This window comes from Notothenia rossii, assembly GCF_949606895.1.
Source record: "Notothenia rossii genome assembly, chromosome: 11".
NCBI lineage: Eukaryota > Metazoa > Chordata > Actinopteri > Perciformes > Nototheniidae > Notothenia > Notothenia rossii.
Window position 1 is genome coordinate 20,262,863 of NC_136910.1, and position 20,499 is coordinate 20,283,361.

Below are 20,499 nucleotides of genomic sequence, written 5' to 3' on the forward strand. Positions count from 1 at the left end.
ATGCTGCCAGGGCACTGAATAATGGCTGCCTTCTGCTACTATTCTAGGATGGGTTAAATGCAGAGGTGGAAGAAGTAGCCTACTCAGATTATGTTAAGTAAAACTAGCAATACTAAAGTGTAAAAATATACAGCTAAGTCAAATGTGTGCATTCAAAATTGTACTTACGTAAAAGTACAAAAGCATTAGCATAATGCTTCAGGGTTGCACTTGTTAACGGTGGGGTTTATTTGAATGATTTGATATACTATAGGGTAGCTTAACCTAGAATATTATAATGTAATGTGTGTTGATTTTGTATTAATAACCTAAAACTGCAGACTCAGAGACACTAGTAACTAAAGCTGTAAAATAAATATAGTGGAATAAAAAGAGCAACATTTGCCTTAAGTAGTGAAGTAAGGGTATAAAGTAGAAAATAAAGTACCTCCATTTTTTTTTACTCAAGTACAATACTTGAGTATACCTTTTAGTTACATTGCACCACTGGATATAGGTGATGCATTATAAACAGGACATGGAAATCATTTTTTGTATGATTTAATAACCCTTTTTGGTATCTTAAAGTGGACCTATCATGCTATATTTGAATAATATAGTGGAGGACCATACCTATATAAGGCATATTTATACTTTTTATTTTTCAAAATACCAAACAGATCATGCATTTTAGCCATTCCTCATTTCGCTCAATTTAACACTGTCTTTGCATGGGCTGATTCAGTGAGAACAGCACCATCTACAGGCCTGGCATATGTACTACAGCGTCTCCAGTGCTTTCGAACGGCAATGTCTGTGGCTGTCCCCTCCTGATTGGTGGAGTTGGCCCAATAGCCGTAGCGCCGCTTCTGTGACGTCATAGAAGTGTTCAAATCTGGATCAGTCTGTATCAGATCCGTTGCAGCCCCTTTTTAAGAGATTTGAGTATGGAGGAAAATAGAGAGGGTTGTGTTTTCTGACACTTGGTGAGTTCCTTGGAACACCGGGGACACATATTCATGTATAAAAGACGTACAAAAGTGCATTTTGCATGATGGGTCACCTTTAATGAAATATCAGACAACCTTAATTAGTCATTCAACTAATATTTATAATTTTTTTTAATAATTTACAATTTATTCATTGTATTGATAACAGCAATACTTGATACGTTTAGCCCTTGTGGTGTTTTATAGCAGACTAGGACAATAATTTGTTTATTTTTGGTTGTATATATACGGTGGCCGTGAAGTGCAAGACACCACAGCATTTCACAAAACACAACAGCATTTCAGAAAACGCCACAGCATTTCAGAAAACGCCGCAGCATTTCACAAAACGCCACAGCCTTTCACAAAACGCCACAGCCTTTCACAAAACACCACAGCCTTTTACAAAACACAACAGCATTTCAGTAAACGCCGCAGCATTTCACAAAACGCCACAGCCTTTCACAAAACGCCACAGCCTTTCACAAAACACCACAGCCTTGCACAAAACACAACAGCATTTCAGAAAACGCCGCAGCATTTCACAAAACACAACAGCATTTCACAAAACACAACAGCATTTCACAAAACACAACAGCATTTCACATTGGACGGAAAGGCTATTCCTTTAGGGAGAACACTTCTTGTTTGTGATTGGACAGAGCCAGCCAGAGAAGCACTGCTGTGATTGGTTGTTTTTGCTGCCAGTCAAGAAATGACGCTTGGCCCAACACATCAGCTGTTAGCTGTTAGCACACACTCAGAGCTCACAGCTCCTCATATCTGTTCAGAAACTGGACAAAACTTAAACATATACAAAACACAGATGTCTATGTCATGGCGAATACAGTCGCTGCTTTATTTATGTCTGTATGATGTTGTTGTGAGTGTGGACGGAGCAGCTACAGGTTAGTTTAGCCTGATGGATCCGATCCCGATAGGATTTACATGGAGATACGCCCCGCCCCCTCTCCAGCGTCTTGTTTGAATGACAGCAGTAAACACAGAATTAATGCTTTATTAATTCATGGTTTTTAAGGGGCTCATCTCCATGTAAATACTATGGTAGACTACCCAATATTCGCATCGCTCTAATCGCTCGAGTTTCACCGCGGCTGTCAGCTGTGTTTGCGCCTGTCATTCAAACAAGACGCGCTGGAGAGGGGGCGGGGCGTATCTCCATGTAAATCCTATGGGAGATACCAACTACAACCAAATGAACATATTTGACCGTGATGTAATTGTAATACACGTTTCAAAGTGATGCCGAAGTAACTACATACTGATAATGGTTAGTAAAAACCATGAATTAACGCTTTGACAAGTCTACAGACAAGACGGCAGGCGAAAAGCTTTTAAAATGCGTGTTTTCTGAGTGGAATCGGATCCATTAGGCTAAACTAACCTTTAGTTTCTCCGTACACACTCACAACAAGGTCATACAGACATAAATAAAGCAGCGACTGTATTCGCCATGACATAGACAGTCTGTGGTTTGTACATGTTTAACTTTTGTCCAGTTTCTGAACAGATATGAGGAGCTGTGAGCTCTGAGTTTTTGCTAACTGCTAATGTATTGGGACATATTGCGCTGTCGGGCGTTGACCAATCACGAAGCGTCATTTCTTGACTAGCAGCAAAAACAACCAATCACAGCAGTGCTTCTCTGGCTGGCTCTGTCCAATCCTTTATATATACAGTCTATGGTCCAATCACAAACAAGAAGTGTTCTCCCTAAAGGAATACCCTTTCCGTCCAATGTGAAATGCTGTAGTGTTTCCTGAAATGCTGCAGCGTTTTGTGAAATGCTGTAGTGTTTTCGGAAATGCTGTTGTGTTTTCTGAAAAGCTGTGGCGTTTTGTGAAAGGCTGTGGCATTTTGTGAAATGCTGCGGCGTTTTGTGAAATGCTGTGGCGTTTTGTGAAATGCTGTGGCGTTTTGTGAAAGGCTGTTGTGTTTTGTGAAATGCTGCGGCGTTTTGTGAAATGCTGTGGCGTTTTGTGAAATGCTGTGGCGTTTTGTGAAATGCTGTGGCGTTTTGTGAAAGGCTGTTGTGTTTTGTGAAATGCTGCGGCGTTTTCTGAAATGCTGTGGCGTTTTGTGAAATGCTGTGGCGTTTTGTGAAAGGCTGTTGTGTTTTGTGAAATGCTGCGGCGTTTTCTGAAATGCTGTGGCGTTTTGTGAAATGCTGTGGCGTTTTGTGAAATGCTGTGGCGTTTTGTGAAAGGCTGTTGTGTTTTGTGAAATGCTGCGGCGTTTTGTGAAATGCTGTGGCGTTTTGTGAAATGCTGTGGTGTTTTGACGAAATGCTGTGGTGTTTTGTGAAATGCTGCGGCGTTTTCTGAAATGCTGTGGCGTTTTGTGAAATGCTGTGGTGTTTTGTGAAATGCTGTGGCGTTTTGTGAAAGGCTGTTGTGTTTTGTGAAATGCTGCGGCGTTTTCTGAAATGCTGTGGCGTTTTGTGAAATGCTGTGGCGTTTTGTGAAAGGCTGTTGTGTTTTGTGAAATGCTGCGGCGTTTTCTGAAATGCTGTGGCGTTTTGTGAAATGATGTGGCGTTTTGTGAAATGCTGTGGCGTTTTGTGAAAGGCTGTTGTGTTTTGTGAAATGCTGCGGCGTTTTGTGAAATGCTGTGGCGTTTTGTGAAATGCTGTGGTGTTTTGACGAAATGCTGTGGTGTCTTGCACTTCAGGGCCACCGTATATATATATATGATTTATTTTTATTTTTATAAATGCAGCAGAAACTGCTGAAAGTGCAAGTACCTCCATTGTTCACTTAAAGGTAGGGTAGGTAATTCACTTCAGAAACACTTTTTGTTATATTCCATGGAATGCTCTTAACATCCCGATAGGAGCAATGAATAAATTAAATGCTTTGACAATAAGTAAATATTCCATCTGTGGAAGCCGTGGCTAAGAAGCTGCTGTTCCTCTTTTTCACAGCAGAGGGAAACCTTGGCCCCTTTACCTCTTCATGCCCTCAGACAATAAAAACAAGGCGAAGCCCACACAGGCGGACGGCAGCATCTCAGCGAACATCCGAAGCTAAATGTGTGAGGAGTGACCCGCTGCTGCTTCCTGGAGAAGGAGTATGGATACATGGCCGCCAAGCTGGGACTAGAGATGTAGGAGCCAGGATGCCGGCCAGATTCATCTCTCGTGTGCTCCTCTTCGTCTCGATCTGCGCGGCCAAATCTCTTCCAGATCAGGGAGCATTTGGTAAGCTCGCTTTATAGGGGATGCAGCACAATGAGGAGATGGGAGTGGTTGCTTTTTTATGGCTTTTGTCGACAAAGCTGCGTTTTTTTTTGCACCGATGCACCCCCTTATCGTGCACCCTGAAAGGGGATGGTCGCAGGGGTTGCTTTTGAGGTTGCATCATGTTAGTTTGATGGTATGGGTTTATTAAAATATGAGGTAATATTACACAGAGGGCCAAATGAGAGTATGTGCTCTAATACTGTTCAGATGTGTGTATAAAGGCCTTAAATATAGTCTGCTGTAATGTCAGGCCTCACCTGCTGGAACCCAGGCCTGTGTGTTATTTTCTGCTTTGCACAGCATTGACAGGGTGTTTATCTGTGTGTGTCACTAAAACACAGGACACCATTATGAATTCATAAAAGCCCAAAATGCATTTGCATGACTAAACATATGAATCTCGATGCACCAGTGTTTGTATTTTGGTGTTTTATTTTGAAGGACATTATGTAATTTGCATTGCATTATTTATGCTTCAAGCTATTTTGAACCGCATGGATGGACACATACAGTACGCTGGATTGTAACTAAGTACATTTACTCTACTTTATACTTTTACTCTACTACATTTCGTAGGGAAATAATACACGTTTCACTCCACTTTATTTATCTATAGGCTAGTAGAGTGACAATGTATGTACGAAACATATTATCAAGCAGTACAATATTATGCATATTTATGTAACCAACCAACAGAATACAAAGAAGGATTAATATTGTATTTACACACAACACTAGTAAGTAATACATATTGCAATAAAAGCCAACAGACAGAAAGGGTCTGTATTTTATAGTTAGTGCAATACTTTTACTTTGAATACCTTCAATGTAGGCTACTGTACTTTTACTTGTAATGGAGTATTTGTACTTCATTGGCCGCTTTCTACAGTTCACAGTTACCAAATCTTATCAGTTTTACAAAAAAGACTTGGTCACTTTTTAAAAGGTGTTGCTTTGTTGAAGATTAAACTACAAAATGTATATTAACTTCTAAAATTAGCTCAATATGCTAGCTACAATGTTAGCAAACTGCTAACATACTATTCATTTTACAGTAGGCCTATAACACATTACAGCTAAGGTATTTGTTAACTAAACAGAGCCATATTAGAACCTATAAATTGGGATCTTCCAGTCCTTTTTTTGTCTGTTGGGGCCTATTTTTGAATACATTGTAATAGATTTGGCTCCCCAGCCGCTGTGCCACTGATTACATTGTGAATGAATTGATACCTCAGAGGTGTTTGTTTGGAACAGCTCAGCACATCTCTCCTTAGCGGCTCCAACAATTCACAAGATGTTGTGAAGCAATTATCGTCTGAAGAAATGTACAGTTCTGCTCAGCAGTAGCTGTTAATTACCAGACAGAAAATAAATCAGCAACTATTCAGAAAATTCATTATTTATTTAAGATTCACTGCTTCCAGTGGTCTTTCTATAACAGTACATCAATGAATTAACAAAAGAATCAGCACTTTTATTCATTAGCTGCACTCCTGTGCTTTTACGTTTAAAGTTTGGAGATACCTGTGTAGAAAAGATGCAGTATCCGTTGATTATATTTTAAAGAAACCTGTAACTTTGATAAATGAGGATGCACATTTTTCAAAATGTGTTTGTTTAGCCCTTAATTTCTTCAAAAATATTAGTTTCTTACACCTGCCTTTGAAAACATATAGTATAAGTTATAATGATTCACCCCTACATTACAAGTGTTAACACTCCACTAAATCTCAGTTGATTTTGTATTCAAGTATCTGAGTGGGTGAGTGGGTGAAAATTCCCAGACTCTTGAAGTGACACTGTTACTCTCAGTGTTTGTGTCAATGGAGCTGCTTCAAGCCCAGATTGAAGAAATCCTCTGGACACACACACAAGGGACCTTTTATTGAACCAATTATGGTAATAGTTGAGCCTTAACTCATGCACAATGGATAAAGACACACACACACACACACACACACACACAAACACACACACACACACACACACACACACACACACACACACACACACACACACACACACACACACACACACACACACACACACACACACACACACACAAACACACACCACACACTGTACATACATACATGCTGTTTATGATGTGAATGCAGCCAGTAGTGAGACTGAGGGAGTTTGGCATGGAGGGGTTTGTCACTAGAGGCCTGGGGGGGGGGTTTAGAAAACGACAGCTCTTAGCACAGCATGTATCCATGGAAACCTCCCCCAGCATGACCCACATCCCCGCTGTCCAAGGGTCGAGATGAAAAACAAAATGTACTGGGGCTGAAAAACACGGGAGGAGCCGTCACATGATGGATATGTGATGGCTGCGTCTGTAATGACTACAACTATCCAAATCAAAATCCTGCTGGGAATGATGAGTTTGCACCAGAGGTTTATGAGGTTTAGATACTGAGTGGTGTGAAAGTCCTCGGAAAACCACAGGAAGTTAGTTCTTGTAGTTTTTAATCCTTAGCGCCGGATTATCGTATCAGAATTGGTACTCAAAATAGTCATAACTCAGTTAAATCTAAATGTAAATATGTGAAATATATATATTTTAATTCAGCAAGACTTTCAGATATCATCATCTCCTATGTGCATTTTGACTAGACATCTTTAAATGTGCTTAGAAATCACAAAATGGATGAATTACGCTCTCTCTTACTGCAGAACTTGCCTGACAAAAATGTAGTTTTTAAGTTTAACACGGCATTAAAGTAATTCAGGGATAGTTGTCTGTACATTCATGGGTACATTGCAAACTGGGGCTGCTCCTTATTCTATCTTTGAATATTTTAATTTTCTCTACTAAATATTGCCTAAAAAGGGGGATTCGAGGGACACACACGTCTTAGTTTGGGTGGGGGGGAGGTCACCGTGTCTGTTCAGCTGCTGGTCGTTTCATGCCAAATTCCCTACAGTTTGAAGGTCATTTTAGGCGCTTCACATCATCGCACTGCTGCATAATGATGTTGTCCTTGTAAGACGGCCAAGGTGACTTAAATCATTGAGCCAAACCCAGGTGTAATAACTGCTTTAATACTGCAGTGGAATATGAGTACACTGATTATTTTTCTGCACACTTTTGTTTGAATTATGGGCTAGTGCATAGGAGCAATATACGTCAAAGAGCAAAATATGTGGAAGTATAATTTTAAGTATTATGGTGAAACATTGATGGCCTACAAATTGTTAATGCGTCAAAAATAACGTCACAATGATCATATTATTCATCTTTCAATTATAATAAGAATAATAATGCAGACATTATCAATCCCTCCAATTTCATGAATCATAAATATTGCAATATCTCTGAAAATAATTGCAATTCTTTTTTCTTTGTTTTTCAAATCATGCAGCCGTAATTTGAAAAAACAATTTCCCTCTGAAGAGATATTTAGCGTGTTATTTCACGTACTGAAACGTGTTTAATATTAGATAATAATGAAGTTATTCATAAGGCAAAATGGCAATGTTCACTGATTCCATCTTGCATATTTAAAAATATGCAGTTACGTTTTATTGCAAGGTTTCCTAATGAAGTTATCATAACATTTCCTGTCTATCACTAATCCTTTGAATCTGTCTGGATGTTCTTCCAGAGGTGCAAATAAAAGTCCAGGTGTTCGACAACAGCGACCTGTCACCGTTGGCGGGCGCTCAGGTGGAAGTGCACGGAAACCAGACCGTCTTGGCGTCGAGCCGGGCGGGCAGCGATGGCGTCCTGAGAGTCAACTTCCTGTACCGTACGGGCTCATGGGTCATCATCACAGCCTCCAAACAAGACTACGTCACCAACTCCGTGCCCTGGCACTCCAGCCGTATCCCCCGTAAGTCTCCGAGGAAGAAACCCAGTTAGCTTTATTAAGCATGAAGAGCACTTTCGCCGCCTCTTGTTTTACAGCCTGATGACTATCTGTGAAATCTGCCTCACAGCAATTATCTCAATGACTGTCTGTGCAGCTATTTTCTCTCATTCCACCGATCTGCACAGCTTTAAGAGTCTTACATGGAAATAGTTTGCTCAAAAAAGGTCTTAGGAGAACCTGTTGTGTTTTTCTTTTAAATGTGCATGCTTTTATTACATTTATAATAACACCTCTAATCAAAAGTGAGATTGTATTGCTAAAGGAGGCTGTGGTTAATCACTTTCTTGTGGAGTTTCAGTGAGAACTATTAGACCTGAAGCAATCACTGTTGCTAGTTTTTCAACATATAAGAGTTTATTTAGCAATAGATTATGAACTAATAATTGTATCTTATGAGGGTCCAGGTCATATTAATTATATCAGGAATTATCTTCATATATTACTGGAAAGTACTATCAAAAACAATGAAATATATTTTTGTATATTCCTTTTTAATAATTTATTTTAACTATTGTTTTCCCCTTTCCATTTTAATGTTATCTATTTCGAAATGAATTTATATTATCGTGTGAGGGTTGTTTAATGAAGAATGATTTGCACTTCTTTATTTGTCAATAAAATGTGTCTCCCTTTTTTCAAGGAAAATCATTCAAAAATGTAAATAAAAAAACACTGTTAATATCTAAACCATATCTTTCTGATATCCTGATACCTTAAAGAGTAACACAAGTAATATATTACGTTAAGTTACAACTGTTCAGGTTCCATTTTGTGTATCAGTCATTTAAATCGACCTTTAAAAAAATCCCAAAATGTGTCATGATGTACTTTGCAGAAACTTTGTTGTTGCACCTGGAAATCTGCTGTGTTCATCTTTTTCTTTCCCTTTTTTAGTGTATGCATCAGTCAGCCTGTACCTCCTGGTCCAGAGGCCAGGAACACTCATCCTGTACGATGACGTCCTGCAGGTGCTGTCTGGGTCCCCAGGTAAAGAAAATAACACATTTATCTCCAAAAACCCGCAATAAATGATAAATGAAGTTGTTAATGAGCGCTCATCCTGTCATACCTTGAATTTATAAATCATTGTTAGCCTTCTCCAAGGATTCACATCAATCAAAACAGACCATTTTATAAAATTTAGACCTTTTGGGTAACATTTGTCCTATTTTGGGGTCTAGAGAAAGTGAGTTTCACACGTCAACCGTTACCCTGTCAACACATCTTAAATTAGTCTGTCTCCTGCAGAGAGTGAAGACAGATTCACACCCCTCTTCTCTCCAATGTGTCTACTCGGGCCTCCATAGATTTTACTGCTTCACATTATCATTATCATAACCCTGTACCATTTGCCATTTCTATCACCATAGCAACAGCTGTAGCAGAATGCTTTTTTCTAACAGTTTTTACAAATAAGCTCAGTCACATCCACCTATTCATTAAAAAAGCCAAGCAGTTACTTTGATAGAAAGACTGAGGTGTAATGATGGACCATCTTCTCATTGAATGTGTCTGTAATAACGACAAAACAAAGAACTTATTTTATACAACACTTTAGGTCTTTCGGGGCGTGACGACAAATTCTTTGTGTGTTTTTTACATCTGTGATTTTGCATGATAAACCTAGTTTATTACCAGATCAACGTACATAGAAGTTAAAGGGTCTTAAACTAATTGTCTTCAGTAATTGTAATGTTATCTTAAAAGTATCCTTGTATCTTGTCTTAATATTTGTCCTTGTTGATGTTACAAATGGAGCTGCTGTGATATACTGTAAGAAACATTTACCTAACTTTACCCGAAAACAAAGTATTATTGTATCGTATAGTATTGCATCAGATTGTATCGCAACTTATCGTATTGTATTAAATGTTACCGTAATACAATGTACCATATTCCACGTATTGTACCGTATCATATCGCATTGTGTCGTATTACACCGCATCATATCGTATTGTATCGCTCTACATTGTACCGTTTCGTATCGTATTGTATCGCATCGTATCTGTCAATCCCTAAAAAACTGTATATTTACACCTTATGATGAGCTGGTTGCAGAGTTTACTCACTGATGTGTTTCTCTGCAGGAGGTCGTAACCAGCCTCTTGTGCAGCTCCAGAGGAAGTCCCTCCAGCTGCCGTCAGACTCCAACTACACCGCTCTGTCTGCTACGCTGACCACGGCCAGGACTCAGTATGAGATCGGGGGCTTCCCCTTTCTGCTGGGCCAAGAGACCAACAGCTCAGGTAGGAGAATAATCAGCCTGGTGTCCTTAAATTGCCTTCCCTTCACATGAAACATGTTTTAAGGGGAACCTGTATTTTTTTATTTTTTTATGATTTATGGGCCTCAAAAGACCTGTACCATCATGTTTTTCTTACACAAAAGTTTACAGATAAAAGAAGAATTAAAACTGATATTGTTAAATGTGTCTCTTCAGGTGCAGAAACTGGATGGACAGACTTGACGGCTTTGGCCTTGGTCAGCATTCACCTCTTTGACAAAGATGGCCGTGAGATCCAGGTCTTAGATCCGATCCACGTCTCGGTGCCGCTGCCGTCCGACACCCGCAACAGGATGGCCACCAGCGTGCCTGCTTGGCTGTATCAGCCTAAGACAGGTAATGGAGGCACACAAATTGTATTTTCCTGTTTTTCATTTTACATTTTTTCTTGTGAATGATGATAACAGTGATGATTATTTACATTCCTGCAGGATTGTGGGTTCGGAGCGGGACGGGTTACATCAAAAAGGACGGCCAACAGTTTGTGTGGAACGTGGTGGTTCCTCAGATGGGATACTGGTTAGCCGCCTTCCCTTCATCTTCAGGTACTGTAACCCATCTACAGCCTCCACTCTACTGTTTGTGCTGCTTTCATCTTTAGTGTAGCTGCTTTGCCAGCAGAAGTTGCTGTATGTCTCTTGGGGTGATAGGAAAAAGGGAACTCAGACTGTAATGTCTAAAACAACATATTCAAATCGGTACAGGGAGATTGTATGGGGTGTTATTCTCCTCCTATAGAGCTCTGTTTGAGAGAAGCATTACATATAGAACATTTTGTCACTGGAAGAAGTTCAATCCCATAACAATAAAAACCTCCCACTTAAAATGATGAGGCTGGTGATATTCTACTACATGTACTGTGTCTTCTAGTAATGTGTGTGTTTAAAGCCATAGGGCTACACTTTTGTCCAGAAAACGATTAAAATCACGTCAATGAATCACACTGTTGCTTCATTACCATAAACACACAGTAGTTTATTGTGGCCGTGCTGGAATAAATAGTCTGTTTTTGCTTAAAAAGGTTACTATCTGAGTAAAATTACCAGGAAGTATCACATTTTCAGCTACAATTGAGTTGGATAAATGCGAAGAATGATACTTCAATGCTTATTTTCTTATCTCCTTTGGTTGTCCTTTTCTCAATACTGTCCATCTTCTCTACCCTTGCTACAGTACGTCCAATAGTAGTAGGGTTTTTATAGCAACTGTATTTATTACACAAGTTACAGAATCAAACAAAATCACACTTCCTAAGATCGATGTTTTGAATTGATCTATAATTAAAGAAATAACGGGGATGAGGAAGTTACTTGAGTCTTGCAAAATGGTGCGTTCATTTAAATTGTAGGACAGCATTATCTTTGGTGAAGTGTGGTCCAGTATACCTTATACTGGGAGATATCAATGCACCATTTGGCCATCAATACCATCCGCTGTCTCTGTTTAATTGTACATTTAGATAAATTACACCTCTTAGTAACAAAGCCCTCACATAAATCTTGTTGTCTGCATTGTAATTTATTTTACTTTGACGCACTCCAATGAGGTCACAGGAAAATGGTTTGGAGAAAAAACATACATGTAATGTTTTTTGACTATATGCTGAAGAAAAGAGGGTTCAATGCTTTATTTCTTTAGCATAGGGTTCACTAGATCATACCTTATTAAAAAAAAAAGAGCTATTTCAATCCCACAATTCCTTGGGGCAGCAACATTTAAAGCAATGTTAAATCATTGAATAATAAGGTTGACTAGTGTAAATGCAGTGAGTTTTAATAAGTTTTCCTTTATATCTTTCCTTGAACTAGTGATTTTAATCAAGGTTGCGAGGAAAATACGTCATATTTTTTAATATTAAATGGCAGCAGTATTGATGAAACACAATGAGTGATTCTTGGATTCATTCTACCTTCAATTGTGTTGCAGGATTGGGTCTGTCTCATCCAGGCTTGAGGGACATCACCACCTACCACACCCTGTTCCTGCTCTCCATCCTGGGCTCGCTGGCCCTGCTGGTGCTCATCCTGCTCTGTGTGCTGCTCTACTACTGCAGGTGTGGGGAGCGTAGGCGCAGGTCTCAGATTTAGGTTTCTATTAATAGCAAAAATCACAGAATTTTGGTGGCGATAATTGATAATAGTGAACCCTGGTAAAATATTAGATCAGACTCTTCTTGTAATCCACATAAGATAACAGGTGTTCCGTTCATTTCTGACCTTCAGTGTCTGTTTACCTTATAGGCGGAAGTGTTTAAAACCTCGTCGCCAGCAAGGGAAACCCCACGCCGCAAATCTAAACGGTGCAAAAAGAGACCAAGGAACATCTACTTCACGCCTAAATCTGATCTGCGGAAGCCATGCTGAGTCCGGCCCCTCAAATGACAAATCTGAGATGTCCCCATCTCGAGACTACCAGAATGCAAGGGATGACTTAACCAAGCATGTTCCAGCTCACATGCTTCGACACGCAAAGGGAAAAAATGCTCTAGGTCCCCAACGAGGTGAAAGCTTCCAAATGAAGGTTACTCGTGCCACAGAGACCAACAACCTGGACAACCCTTTGCTGCATGAAGACTACAACCGGAGCTACAGCCCCATGGAGATCAAGGAGTCTGAATATCACCGACACCACAACGCCAACGACAACCGAGGTTACGCTTCTGATCCCCCATCCCCGCCTCGCTTCCAAGGGTATGTGCCAAACCAGAGTGACAAACCCCCGGAATACTCGGCAGCAGCTGCAGACAGCCTTGCCAGACCCACGTCCCTCAACACCCAACCGGGCCAGATCATCTTCTGCAGCTCCATCGACCAGATGAAGGAGAACATGTACCGGAGCATGGTGCCAACCCTGGTTATCCCTGCACACTACATGCGCCTGCCCTCCGAGTTCTCCAAAGATGGCAAAGACCAGAAGGACCAAGACAAAGATGGTGCCCAGATGGGAGGAGGCCAGCAGCACCATCACCACCACTCCCAGAAACAGCAGCAAGGTGGATCCCAAGGTGACGACTCTGAAGACCCGAGCTGGGCGTCCGACTCCTCCGGTGGACCTGTCACTATCCCGGTGCTCTTCAATGACTCCACCATGGCTCAGATGAATGGAGAGCTGCAGGCTCTGACTGAGAAGAAACTTCTGGAGCTTGGTGTCAAGCAGCATCCAAGGGCGTGGTTCATCTCCCTGGATGGACGCAATAACGCTCATGTGCGCCACTCCTACATCGATGCTGGGAATGACCTCGGTGGTGGTGGTGGCGGCGGCGGCGGCGGCGTTGGTGGATTCTTGGGTGGCCCCAGCAGCGGGCGAGAAAGCAACCTTGAACCACCTTTGGAGTCTCAAGAACGGATGTTAGCAATGAACCGGAAGGGAAAAGACGAGCGCTGGGGGACGGGAGGAAGGAAGGGCCACGGTGTCAGCAGCAGTGGAGGGAAGTGTTACTCCAAGCTGGCGTATCCCGATCACAGCGAGCCCAGCAGCAGCGAGGGACGCCCGGTGTCACCCGAGGAGAACTCCCTCACCCCTCTTCTCGATGAAGGTCCGTCCTCCAGAGGGTCCACCATCCCCAGGAGAGGGCGCAGTCGCGTGAACAGCAGCCGCAGCAGCAACAGTGAGAACCGCCGCGACTCCATGACAAGCCCAGAGGACGACCCCGACGACAAAGAAGAGAACAAGAAGAGCCCCTGGCAGAAGATTGAAGACAGGCCTCTCATGGTGTTCCACCCCAGGAAGTGAGCTGTTTGAGTTTTCTGACACTTTTAACAATCTTTTCTTAAGGGGGAATCTTTCCACAACAAACTTGGAACAAGATGTTTTCACAGAGAGAGATCACAATAAGCACAACCATGCTTCACTGGTTCATTTAAAGCAGGGGTGGAGAACCTCCGGCCCCCAGGCCGTATACGGCCTGCGAGACCATTTGGTACGGCCCTCGAGGTAATTTATAAACACACGCAACTTTTTTTTTGCGATTTTGAAGAAATCTAGACCGTAAAATAATTAAACAAGGAGTGCCTGTTTTTCCTGGCCAAGGTCAGGGTCCTTGAACACAACACGAGCCTAACGTGTCATCACGTGGTATATGTCTCGTCTGACCTTTGCGCCTGACACATGCTGATTGCTGACGGAGAGCACCAGAACGTCACTCGGGCACTTCAGAGATTGCAGTACCCACAAGGAGCCGTACACATGCCGCAGTTTTTGCGTGGCTGTGTCTTTAGTTGTAAGCCCAGTGGCGATCTGTTCATCTGCCACACTGATCATACAGTCAATAACTTTGACTTTGAATTAGCATCTGGTTAGCTAGCTATGCTAACGAATATAAGAAGCTTCTACAACCAGTGAGGTAAAGGCACATCTTTATATGATCATTAGAGTTATACAAAAATAAGAGAATAAAGTAAACGGGTATAAAATACTATATGACAGTAAAAAAAAGTTGTTATTAATAAACAAGAATACAGTTTGAAAGGGGAGTGATTTGTAAAATACCCATAAATAAAAATAAATCTGCTTACAGTTCTGTTTCATATGGGTGTTGAGATGTATCCATAGATCTCTTAATGTTGCTCTCAAAGTGCATCAGATTGATACTTTTAACTTCAACATTTAAAAACAAATCTTCCCGGGGGAGCATGCCCCCCGGACCCCCCTAGAGGAGGTTAGGTCCCCCCCCCCCCACACTTAAATCATGTCCACATGGAGAAGATACTAAATAAAGGTGCACATCTTGTGTCCATATCTTTCTGTTTTGGTTGTCATGCCACAACCGTGCACGTGAATGCATGCGCGAGTCATGGTAAGATATCTGGATTAAGAGGATGCTGTTTCTTTGCACAGCATGAAAGAAAGGCGAAATTAATGGGCTGTGATTTTAGTATTTTTAAGCAGAGGTCAATCATTTGTACGGCCCTCGGAGGATGTTGAAAAAATGTAAATGGCCCTTGAGAAGAAAAAGGTTCCCCACCCCTGCTTTAAAGGTTGTTGTTTGTATTTCTGGTGAGTGCTTTTGCACTTTTCAATTGCTCTCGTAGTCTCACTGTCAGTTCATCTCACTGGTTTCAACTGAGATGATCAATCGTATACTGAAACGTATCCAGTTTATTGTGAAATATGTCACCTATCACATTACTGAACCGTCGTCTGAGCCATTGCATATACTGATTGTGGAAATAGCCATTTTGTAGAGCAAAATATAAGAAAGAAGCACTTACTAATTATTGGATGAATGATTGACTGAAAGTATTAGGAAGTGGATGACATTTTTATGGTATTGATGGGTGAATTAGATTACCTTTACTACACAAAGGCTCATATTGGAGGTGGAGGATGTGTGCTGTGTTTCCCTAACTTCCCCCTGCCCTAAACTGTAACTACAATAACTTTTCTTTAAAAGAAACATCGTCTTCATTTTTGAATATATAGGCAGTCAATAAGTTGTACTGACATTTTTCTTAAGTCCCTCCGTGTGGATAATATTATCTCTAAAGAAAGACCAAAGTGCGACTTGCATTTTGCTCCTTCAGGGAAGATTTCCTCTTCCTCCTGTGTTGTGTTCATATCTACAAATGACTTCTTCAGATAATAATGATTTGAAATGTTGAGCATCATGTTTGAGTCTTCATGTCACCCCCTCTCGTTGATTTATTGCCAACATTTGGACTTTCTGCCTTTCTTCTCTTAGATCAACAGAGACTTCTTAGCGGTTTCTGCTGTGTAAATAGATTCCCAGACATTTTAAAGACCATTTGGCTCAGAAAGGTTGCATGCATATGAGTGTATGAAATAAACAGAAGGCACCAAAAGCCCCCCAGTGTTCCTCGGGCTCCTGCGTAGACCCCTATTTGCCAAGAATCGTGTGTTCTAAACAGCATTAACACCACTTTACTTGAAGTCTTACCTATTTAATATTCTACTAAGATCTACTGGGGTAGTTTTTCGGACAGGGCCTGTACCACTTCTCTCCTGTAAGTGCCTTCTTTCACATAGAATCGAGTGATAGGCATGCAGGTCCCGTTTTAAAAATGCAGTTGGCAGTCATCACCTGGCACTAATAAGCACACTGCATTGTGGTAACAACAACACGCGTCACTCTGGGGAGCACGCCGGCCAAATATAACAACTTTTCTTGCGGCTACTACGTCCTTTTAATATCTTGATTTCTTGTATCTATCCTCTTTTTCACCAAACTTGTAAATGGTATGATGAACTATATGAGATTTTATGTGTATACGATGTGCATGTAACTTGTAGAATAGGGTGTTTTTAATTAAACCTTTTTTCGGATATCCATCCAGGATGTTTGGCACAGAAATATGATGCACTGATGCATTGAATCATGTTGCCAAAAATGAACTCTGTTATATGAAGAAACACTGACTTTTCCCTCGATCCAGTTCTAACAAAAATTCACTTCCGGTCGTAAATGTTTACAACATACTGACAACACGCGCCCGCTAATTCTAGCATCACCACTGCCTACGAAGCATCCACAACTGTGAACTTAATTATATAATCTAGCACATAAAAGCTCACCAGTTTAGAAAACTTGAAGATGTTTTTTGTTTTGTTTTAGAGTTTGATTATGAAGTAAAGGCTGTATAAAGGTCACGCTGACTTGTTGGTCCCCACATTTGCTTGCTGTTCATAAGCCTGTGTCAGTAGCCAAACTGAAAATGTGATGTAATTCAAAGTCTGAAGAATAACCATGAAGCCATGAAATGATTCCTACTGAATTGACGTGTCCACTGCTGTAAATGCTTTTTTGGGGACCAGCTGTGGATTTTTTATTATGGGTTGTGCAATTGTGGCTTCCCTTTCTTTTCTTTTTTTATGACGGATTATGATTTGTCAGTGGTTTTTTGTGACCTTGTGTTTTTGGCTGAGTCCACATTAAACCTGTATTGAATCATTTAGTTGGGTTTTTGATAGTACACATACACATGAGGGTGAGGAAGATTGGACTGTAGGCCTCCATCTTGTGCAGTGAATCACATGCTTCATAAACCTGGTCAGTTGTTTGTAAACTGTAAATTGGTTATTTCTGTACATGAGACAACATAAACAATAAATGTGTTCCCACGGTCAGTCAGCGTGTGTGATTTTATTTTAGAAATACTTAAGTTTTGTGTTGAAACATAAGGAAAGCACGAAACAAAAAATCTATGTAAGGATAGACAAATAAGGACAAAGTAAATACTAAACAAAGATTTTAATCAAGAACAGGTCAAAGGCTGAGAGATATTAATTAGAATATTGAATGGGAGTATGGCTAAAGTAAATCTCAACAAGGCAATTAACAGTGCTTTATAAAAAATCATAACACAATTGATTTATTGAAATCAATAGAAAATTCAAATTAATATAAATTCAAATTGAAACTCGGAGCCATTAAACACAAAATGACTAAGCAAGCAGTATTACATTTGTTACATCAACTCTGGATTGCTTGTGAATTGACCCTGGGGATGAGCCAAGTTTGACAGAATAACATCTTGATTTATTTGAATCTGGAAAAAAGTTATTAAGATAAAAAAAAGTATGTATTACCCTTAATACGGTGCTTATGTACAGTGATTGAGTAAATGAAGACAGGGTTACTTTATACCATTACCTTTACATGTGATGCTCATAAAGTTATACATTAAAAAAGAGAGACAAGATGCACAAGTCTTTTTCTTCCCATATCCGGTATTTCCCCTTTATGATCAGGCTATTCATTGACATGCAGAGGTCCTTCTCTTTGGAAAAGAGCTATATCATAGATTATTAAACAACAGACCAAAACTCAATTTACAAACAAAACATGTTGTGTTGATTATATATGTCTTGCATTTTATGTATAACTGCTTAGCAGAGGTGGGAAGTATCTAAGTACATTTACTCAATGAATGTACTTAAGTACAATTTTGAGATACCATTTATATGCTGCTTTGTACTTCCACTACAATTAAGAGGTAAATTGTGTACTTTTACTCCATTAAATGCATTTCATACGTATAGTTACTTTGCAGATTTGGATTAATTATGTGTAATATAAACAAGTGTTAAATCAGACTTTAGTTCCACTTGGAGTAAATTCACAAGCTACCCTGCATTATACAAAGTCATTCAAACTAGCTACACCTTTACCAACTTTGAGAAAACTTTAATGATCAATGATTATAATCAAAACATATTATATATATTATTCTGAAATGGATCTGCCAAATTAGTACTTTTACGTTTGGTACTTTAAGTATATTTTGATGCTAATACTTTTTTACTTTTACTAGAGTAACATTTTGAATGCAGGACTTTTACTATAACAGAGTATTCCTACACTCTGGTACTTCAACTTTTTTTTTTTAACCCCACCTGTATGATGTTCAAACTTCTTCTTAAATTACAACTTTTTTTTTATACTTGTATATGTGCAAACAAACAAAGAAAACCACGTATTCCAGGGGATTTAAAGGTGGTGTAAAGTGCAATGTAATATCCCTTTAACACAAAACTGCACAGTCACGTGTGAGTGTGTCATGTGATTAATGAATTGTGAATCAAACACAGCTCCAGTCTGTCCTTTGTACTCTGAATGTTTGTGCAGCCTATGCATACGACATATATTAACGAGGTGACTCTTTTCTCTGAACCTACCAGGTAAGGCACAAACTCTACCGCTGTCTGTTAACCGCTCCATGTCATTCACCGGCTAGCTTTAATCCTGTTAGCCACCTAGCATGCTAAGCTAACTTGTTTTTATCATAGGCTGTACATGTATTTTTCTAGCTACTTATCTGATGTTAGCTCGTTAAACTGTTACCGATAGCGAGATATTTCTGGTGTCAAGTAGTTATATGTTAAGATCTATTTTGTATATACTGTTGAGTATTTTAACGCAGAATGATGGTGAATAATTGTGTTTTTTGGTTGTTTTACAGGTTGTAAGAGGAGTATGCTGCATAGTGCTGTTTTTAAATACTGAACTCATTCTACCTGTCTTTCAGTCCTCTGCTAATAATGGTAAAGTACTCTCACTACTATATTTATGATAATTGTATAAGATAAATTGGTGGACAGTAACTAAATACATTTACTCAAGTACTGTACTAATTACATTATTCTTTACTTGAGCATTTTCCACTCTCTACTACCTTATACTTGTACTATACTACATCTACATTTATCTTATAGCTTTTAGTAACTGTAAAGAGTCAAATTAGCAATGCAAAATATAATTGACAAAATCATTTGATGTATTATTTTCAACGGTAAAGATGGGACTTAAAGGTGGGGTATGTAATTTATTTCAGAAACACTTTTTGTTATATTCCATGGAATGCTCTTAACATCCCGATAACAATGAATACATTGACAATAAATACATAACAAAATGTCATCTGTGGAATCCGTGGCGCTGTAAAAAGCACGACCAATCATTTTAGCCGGCCCGGCTAAAATAACTGGATGGCCTACCTGCCTGTCAGCCTTCCATCTGTGCGCAAACTTATCTCGTGCCCTCATTGGTCATGTGCGCGTTCGTGTGTGTTGGAGGAGGGGCTTTGTAAGGAAGTCTGAAGGAAGAGGCAGATTTTTTCTGCTGTGTAGTTTCAAATTCTAGCGCACTCGAGCTGGTTTCTCCAAAATTACATACCCCACCTTTAATTGATTGATTAATTGATAAATATCCAAGCTGGCAGTAATATAAAACTGCAAAATCACTTCAATTCATGAATAAAGTGATGTTATCAATTATTAATCAATATTTATTATTCCATATTATAAACTACATTACCCTGAATCTACACATGCTTACCTTTTTAAATATTTATATTTTGATGCTGATACTTTACCTTCTTGCTGTTTTATTGATTCTTTTGCTTTTGTGCAAAAGTAAAAGAATCAAAATCAATAACCAAGCATATAAACAGCAGGTTATTTCATCCTTAAAAAACGTTAATTCATTGCCCAATTGGTTCACATACCTGATTAAGCTCATGACACAGTAAAGGTGTTTCACTTTCGTTCTCTATTCAGATGCTGCTACATTTCTACAGCTGTATTTAAACCATGATTTAAACAGATAACTAAACATTTTTGCACTTTTTGCAGATGAGATTTAACAAT

General features: G+C 39.7%; 2 protein-coding genes across 4 annotated transcripts in view; both read left to right on the plus strand.

The window, feature by feature from the left end:
* The first annotated feature begins 3,949 nt into the window (after positions 1-3,949).
* Positions 3,950-17,478, plus strand: fam171a2b (family with sequence similarity 171 member A2b). Of its 2 annotated transcripts, none has more exons than XM_079659086.1 (8): positions 3,950-4,188; positions 7,845-8,072; positions 9,006-9,098; positions 10,199-10,357; positions 10,552-10,731; positions 10,827-10,940; positions 12,322-12,469; positions 12,636-17,478. In XM_079659086.1, the coding sequence occupies exons 1-8, from the start codon at positions 4,107-4,109 to the stop codon at positions 14,125-14,127; spliced, it is 2,496 nt and encodes an 831-aa protein (XP_079515212.1). In that variant the 5' UTR covers positions 3,950-4,106; the 3' UTR covers positions 14,128-17,478. The 2 variants fall into 2 exon arrangements, with proteins under 2 accessions (XP_079515212.1, XP_079515213.1); XM_079659087.1 differs by having other exon boundaries at positions 3,951-4,188; positions 12,322-12,448.
* A 1,409-nt stretch (positions 17,479-18,887) lies between these two features.
* grnb (granulin b) overlaps positions 18,888-20,499 on the plus strand; it is a 28,653-nt gene continuing 27,041 nt past the window's right edge. For both annotated transcript variants that reach the window (XM_079659338.1, XM_079659339.1), the window contains exons 1-2: positions 18,888-19,032; positions 19,314-19,395. In XM_079659338.1, coding sequence (XP_079515464.1) covers positions 19,393-19,395 — 3 coding nt within the window. In that variant the 5' untranslated portion in view covers positions 18,888-19,032; positions 19,314-19,392. The remainder of the gene's footprint in view (positions 19,033-19,313; positions 19,396-20,499) is intronic.

Bases quoted from the DNA above. Each gene is read 5' to 3' on its own strand.
- fam171a2b (XM_079659086.1), top strand. From the start codon at position 4,107: ATGCCGGCCAGATTCATCTCTCGTGTGCTCCTCTTCGTCTCGATCTGC. The intron at 10,941-12,321 runs GTACTGTAACCC...ATTGTGTTGCAG, and splicing joins CGCCTTCCCTTCATCTTCAG to GATTGGGTCTGTCTCATCCA. The intron at 12,470-12,635 runs GTCTCAGATTTA...TTTACCTTATAG, and splicing joins TGTGGGGAGCGTAGGCGCAG to GCGGAAGTGTTTAAAACCTC.